At 33.0% G+C, this 6,759-nt stretch overlaps 1 protein-coding gene across 1 annotated transcript; it reads left to right on the top strand.

The window, feature by feature from the left end:
* The first annotated feature begins 34 nt into the window (after nucleotides 1-34).
* On the top strand, nucleotides 35-1,279 carry LOC112529028 (cytosolic sulfotransferase 13-like). Its single transcript, XM_025140108.1, has one exon. The coding sequence runs from the start codon at nucleotides 35-37 to the stop codon at nucleotides 1,067-1,069; it is 1,035 nt and encodes a 344-aa protein (XP_024995876.1). The 3' UTR covers nucleotides 1,070-1,279.
* The last annotated feature ends 5,480 nt before the right edge of the window (nucleotides 1,280-6,759 follow it).

The following is a 6,759-nucleotide window of genomic DNA, read 5'->3' as shown; positions in this document are numbered from 1 at the left end:
CTTCCATTCAACAGAGATCATAATACTTCAAACAATGTCTGCGCCTACAGCCTCCAATGCTTCCTCTATTTCCATTGTCAAACCTAGTGCAGAAGAGATTGAACGCCGAAGGGCCAAATTATCCCTTCTTTTTGATAGATATAAAGACAAATTTACAACTTTGCCAAAGGAGAATGGTTGGATAGTTGAAAACCTTTACATGTACCAAGGGTTTTGGCTTATGTCACAGAGCTTATACTCACTTGAAACTGTGATGGCTGCACAAGACACTTTTCAAGCTCATCCAAATGATATCTATTTGGTCACATTACCAAAATCAGGCACAACATGGATCAAGGCACTTGTGTTTGCTATAATGAACCGAAATCGGTACAAAAACAAGTCTCTTTCAACTCATCCTCTCCTCATCTCTAACCCTCATCATTGTGTGCCTTTCGTTGAGGATGAAAGTTTGAGAACCGAACCTTCCTATCTTGACGCACATTCGGCACGTCTCTTTGCTACACATATTCCTTACACTTTATTGCCTCAATCCATTCTTGATTCTGGTTGTCGTTTAGTTTATATGTGTAGAAACCCTAAAGATCTCTTGGTTTCATTGTTTCACTTTGTAAATAAGGTGAGAGGCAAATCTCGTGGTCTAATGACAATTGAAGAGTTGTTTCATATGTTCAGTAAAGGTGTCAGTCCATATGGACCATACTGGGATCATGTGAAAGCCTACTATAACATCAGTTTAGAACACCCAACAAGGATTCTCTTTCTGACATATGAAAGTATGAAATTAGATACTGTAAACAATGTGAAGCGCCTTGCAGAGTTCTTGGGCTTCCCTTTCACAGAGGAGGAAAATGCCAAAGGTGTTGTGGAAGAGATTGTGAGTCTATGCAGTTTCGAAAACTTAAGTGAAGTTAATAAGCACGGTAATTTTCTTGTGGGTGTACCTAATAATATTTTCTTCAGGGAAGGTAAAGTTGGCAACTGGAGCAACCATCTCACATCTGAAATGAGCCAAACTTTGGACCAAATTACCAATGAAAAGTTCAATGGTTTGGACATCTCATTCTAAGTAGAGCGTATTCCATCAATGAATGTGTAAGATTTTACCCTTCGGTTCACTTGTTTTCAAATTTTACTGTTCTTGATTGTAATCGTAAGTTTTCCATAAGCTATCTATTTGTATTCCGTACAGATAGCTCTAGTTTGTTTCCTTGGATGTTATCAGTATATTCATACTTTTAATCTTCCAAAAGATTGTGTAAAAAAGTGTATTCACCCCCTTTGCATATTTTTGTGTAATTTGAATAACCTAACAGACTCTTCGTCGGTCTTAGCCACTATCCACGATCTGCTATTCGCACGCGCTTGACAACGACAAGTTGATATGTGTGAGGAGCATTGTTGCGAGATTTGTATGGAACAAATCTTTAAATTGTCAGCAAACGAAGACTCGTGCAAGTATAGACTTGCCAATCTATTGTCATCTTAAACAAGCAATAAAATGGTAAAACTACCAAGTGCCGATCCACATGGACTAGAAAATATTTAAAACTTTTGATAACCATCATAAATAGTATAATATTTTCTCCCCAAAGGTCAAGATAGAATACTTCTACATACATATGTAAGGTTTAAAGCCAACAACTTTCAAAAAGGAATATTACATAAGATCTAGTAAAAGAACATTTGTCACTAAACCTTGCATAATCGTCACTATCTCCAAGGTATGGACAAGGACGACGTACCTGAGAGTTACATTCTTCACTTGCCTCTAGCTACCATCAACTCTTCTCAAGTTTTTACTAGTACTCACCCACCAGGACTGTTGCACATATCGACATGAAAAAGTGTTAGGTTTAAAGCCTAGTGAATTCAAGCATTTTAAACTACGTCTTCTCAATAATAAGGATAAAATATTGCCTTTCGAATAATGACCCTTACTGACTGTAGAACACATTTTGCAACGCCAAGACTCCGTCTTGAAATTTACCAATAACATATTCATAAAACACACAACACCCTTTTATAAACTATCATTACCTCGTTACTCCAAACGCCAAGAACATCTCAGCTTGATGACAGGAAAACCTCTTGGAGTTTTCTCACTTTCTCTTCCCCAACTTTCTCCTCTGCCTTTCTCTCTCCAGATTTGGTGTTTTAGGAGGTTTCAGGTCTGAATCTAAGGTCCATTGGAAGCGTTTCTTGAAGATATTGGATCTACCAAGTTGAAGGTAATATTTCTCTTGTCCAACCAAAAGCTTGTGTCTATGTGCTCTTCATCCCCTTTCCATTTATTTCTATTTTGGTGTAGCTATGGGAGTATTTGTGGAAGCTTTGGAGCTAAGATTTAGAAGGCTTGCTAGGAGATCTCAAGTCTTCACTAAAAGAAGCTAAAGATTTGGAATTAAAACCTAGACTTAGCATAAATCTAGCAAAATGAGTTCAAGTTGCTTTGTAAGAACATTGTACATGCCAAAAATGTCCATTTTGAAGTCTTATGGTAATTTACTTGATGTTTACCAAGTGTGTGGTTTATTTGATGCGAATGATAGTTTTGGTACATTTGATTTTATATATCTTATAAAATTTCTACCTTTGGGGTTTTTGGACATTTTGATAAATAAATTATAAGTGTGTCATTTTGATTTATTGCATAAATGGAGATTGTTTGACGTTAATGCACTCTTAGTGTGTTTTGTTTTATAAGCCATTTGGAAAATGCACATTACTGTGTTATGAAGTATTTAGGAGATAAAAATTAGTATGATTCCATTTGGAAAATGTGAATGATTGGTTTTTAAGTCAATCGAGCATAAGTTTGCTTAAACGTTGGTTAAATGTGTTTTGTGATAATCGGGATTAATGGTTAAAAAAAGTTCGGGGTATATAAGTTAAGGGGCTTGATTTGGTTATGTGCCTAAATAATTTAAATGCACCACCGCCTCTTATTATTTGATTATTATTGTTATGATATAATTATATTATCTCATTGGGATGGGAAGTAAAAAGCATAAAGAAAGTTGGTAAAGCTTCCGTGTGTGTTTTGAGCCAGGAAGAAAAACAGAACCAAAGGGAAAGCTAGTAGAAATCGATTATGTGATTCTCAACCTAAATTTTTTTATGTTTGTCTTCATCTCATTGTGATTTTAAGATGAATTTTACGTTATAAACTTTCCTTTTACGATATTGAAGTAGAATCGTATGGTTCTTTATGTGAGAGTTTTGAAACTGAGTTTATGCTATTATTAGCAAAATTTTGTATTTTGATATGTTAATTATCAAATGATTAGAATAAGGGTAGAATAATCAGGAGAGATGTATTTTGGATATAAGAGTGGCATAATCAGAAAAGGTGTATTTTAGATATAAGGGTGGCATAATCAAGAGAGGTATATTTGGGATAAGGGTGACACAATCAGGAGAGGTGTATTACGGTTATAAGAGTGGCAAAATCAACTATTTGTGAAACTTGGGTTTTTGATCAAGTTGATGAACTGTTATCGCATCTTTATGATGCAATGACTTTGAGTTGTCACATATGTGTGATGTGATGACTTGGGGTTATCGCATCCATTGATGCGATCACTTGTAGTCATCGCACTCATGTGTTGCGAGAAGTTGTATTTGTCGTATCCTCGTAATGCGACAAGTTGACTTATTGCATCCTACTTATACGACAAGTTGGGTTTATCGCATCAGTGTGATGCGATGAGATGGGGTTCCCGCATCAGTGTGTTGCGAGGAAATGAGGTTGTCTCACCCATGTGTTGCGAGGAATTCATGATTTTATCTATAAGATGCGATTGGTTTTTAGCATAATGCAATAAATGAGTTATTTGGTTATTGATGTGATAATTGGATGATGTCTCATCTTATTGATGCGATAAACGAGGTTGTTTTGTTAAAACGTTGTTTATTTGTTATTTATATAAGTATGAGTTTGTAAAAGTGTTTTGGTGATTTTTCATTCTATAATAGCAAACAAATGAATTTCTCACTAGACCTTATGGACTAACCCTCATTTGTATTTCAAAATGTGCATTACAGGTCGGGTAAAGTCTGATAATAAGGGGAAAGGGAAAGTAAGAAGACTATATGATTTTTTTTTAGATGATGTGTTATCTTTTGTACTTGAATACTTGTTACGTAAAGGGATTTTGTGAAAAAAGTTGGTAGCTACTTTTTTAATATAGCTTTTGTATTTATAGCGGGACCAAATGTATAAATTATATTTCTTAATATATGAAATATATGGTTATATGCAAATGTGATCTCGGGGGTGTTACACGTTTTTATTGTTTATGTTGATTTTTGTAGTCAAGCGAGTGTGGTGTTGTTGGCTTGATTTTGGACCATTTGAGTTTTGGGGATATTTGTGCGGTTTAAATTGATTATTGTTGAGCTTGGACATGATTTGCATTTATTGCATTTTTATTTGAGAATTACATGCTTTGAGTGTATTGGTCATTCAATTGGAGACATGTACTGTACGGCATTGAATCCACAGGCATATGAGTCGGTCTTTTTTGTTTAGTGAAAAGCTTTGATGTTTTCACTTGAAGACTAGTGCTAGAGTAAGCTATGTGATATAACAGAATTTTTTATTCAAACTACACTCACTATAACAGAATTTTTATAGAGTAAATTTTCTCTATATATACACAAACTACACTCACTGGTTTATATATATATATATATATACACACACACAACAGTTTATATGATATTAAATCAAGACTACGCTCATTTGATTCAAAACTGGACACTAAGGAAAGCAAAATTATGCATACGCTACGATTTATAGCTATACACGAATACATCTGGTTCACACTGTACTGTGTGTATTTATATATTTATTTATATTTAATAAAATGGGTCCTGCAAAAGTGTGTGTGTGTCTATATATATATATAGGTGGAGGTTCAAACGAGAACCCCTGTGATTTACGAAAACACGAGAACAACCCAATAACCTCAAACTTTTTTAATTAATAAATTAACTTTTATTATATATAAATAATTTAAYAAGGACAATAATGTAATTAAGTAATTTTTATAATTTTTATTTTATTTTAATTAACYATAATTATCTTTTCACGTTCCACGTTTTACTCTTGGTAGTTATCTGCTGCTTCTTCTCGTTAACATCTTTTCTTCATATCACACCTCTATCACATAAGTATCACACTCATATCATATGATTATCACACCCATATTATATTATTACACCAAAATTTTAACTTATCAACCAAAACGATAACCCAAGTGATGTATAACAGTGATTATCACACCCTTATCACTTGATTATCACACCCAAATCACATGATGACACCAAAATTTTAACTTATCAACCAAAACRTTAACCCAAGTGATGTATAATGGTGATTATCACACCCCTATCATATAAGTATCACACTCATATCACATGATTATCACACCCCTATCACATGATTACACCAAAATTTTAACTTATTAACTAAAACGATAACTCAAGTGATGTATAATGGTGATTATCACACCCCTATCACATGATTATCACATTCATATCACATGATTATTACACCTAGTATAATCCTAACCTATTTCGTAACCGTTTTACTAGATAATGATAAGACTAATGATAATAATGAGTGTTTAAAAGATAATTATCGTGTTTAAAAGATTTGATGATATCATTTCCATTATTACCCTTTTAATTTTAAATTTTTTTGAATCTTTTTAAATTTCAATTTTAATTTTAAAAATCTTTTAATTTTATTTTTTATCACAATATGAGGTTATTGAGTTGTTCTTGCGTTCTCGTAAATCACAGGGTTCTCGTTTGAACCCTTCCCTATATATATATATATATATATATATATGTGTGTGTGTGTGTGTGTGTGTTTTATCATAAGGAGTTGCAGGTGGGTTTGTATCATATACATATATGCACTAATAAAAAATTTGGAGGTAGGTGTGGCGAGAGGTTTTTTTGGAGGAGAAGAAAGTAGAGATGGGTGTTTTATGCATCTATTTGTGTGTGATATATATATATATATATATATATATATATATTATATATATAGGTGATGTGTGTGTATTCTTTTGGGAGATGGGTTTTTCCTTGTGCGATTGCTATGTATATATGTGTATATACGTAGGTGAAGTTTTAAACGATAACATCTTCATTTTACGATAATACGTGAATACTTATCACATGTGATAATATACGTGTGCGGATCTCGTAGTGTACGGACGATATGTCACGTGAGCCAAAGATTGTCTGCGTCTATGATTTAGTATCAGATGTGATGGTCTTGATGGATTATAATATCACATCAAGAACATTCTTATCACATATGATAATACATGTGAGAAGGCTTAGTGGTATAAATGTGACTTGGCCCGCAACTTATAAATTATGTCAAAAGTCGTATGCATCTCTAATTTAGCATAACACGTATATCATATGTGATGAAATAATAATATCTTATATGATTGTTTATAACAAAAGGTGTTTCAACGTTATCGTAAATTAATGATGTTTTGTTTGAATCTTTCCCATGATATGTATATGATGTAGGTGAGTCATATATATGTTTTAGGGTTAATGTAACCTCACCCCCTCCTAAATATTTTAACCTACATTTCTACACCCCTCCAACACAAAAAGACAAAAGACAATTAAAATCTAAAATTAAAATATTTTTAATTTTAACCTTTTTATATTTTAATTCTTAACCCTTTAATTTTTTTTATATTTTAACTTTTAATCCTTTAA

Source organism: Cynara cardunculus (assembly GCF_001531365.2).
Source record: "Cynara cardunculus var. scolymus isolate 2C chromosome LG 16, CcrdV1, whole genome shotgun sequence".
Classification (NCBI taxonomy): domain Eukaryota; kingdom Viridiplantae; phylum Streptophyta; class Magnoliopsida; order Asterales; family Asteraceae; genus Cynara; species Cynara cardunculus.
The sequence above is the reverse complement of the archived record's forward strand: the minus strand, read 5'-3'. Positions and strand labels throughout refer to the sequence as shown.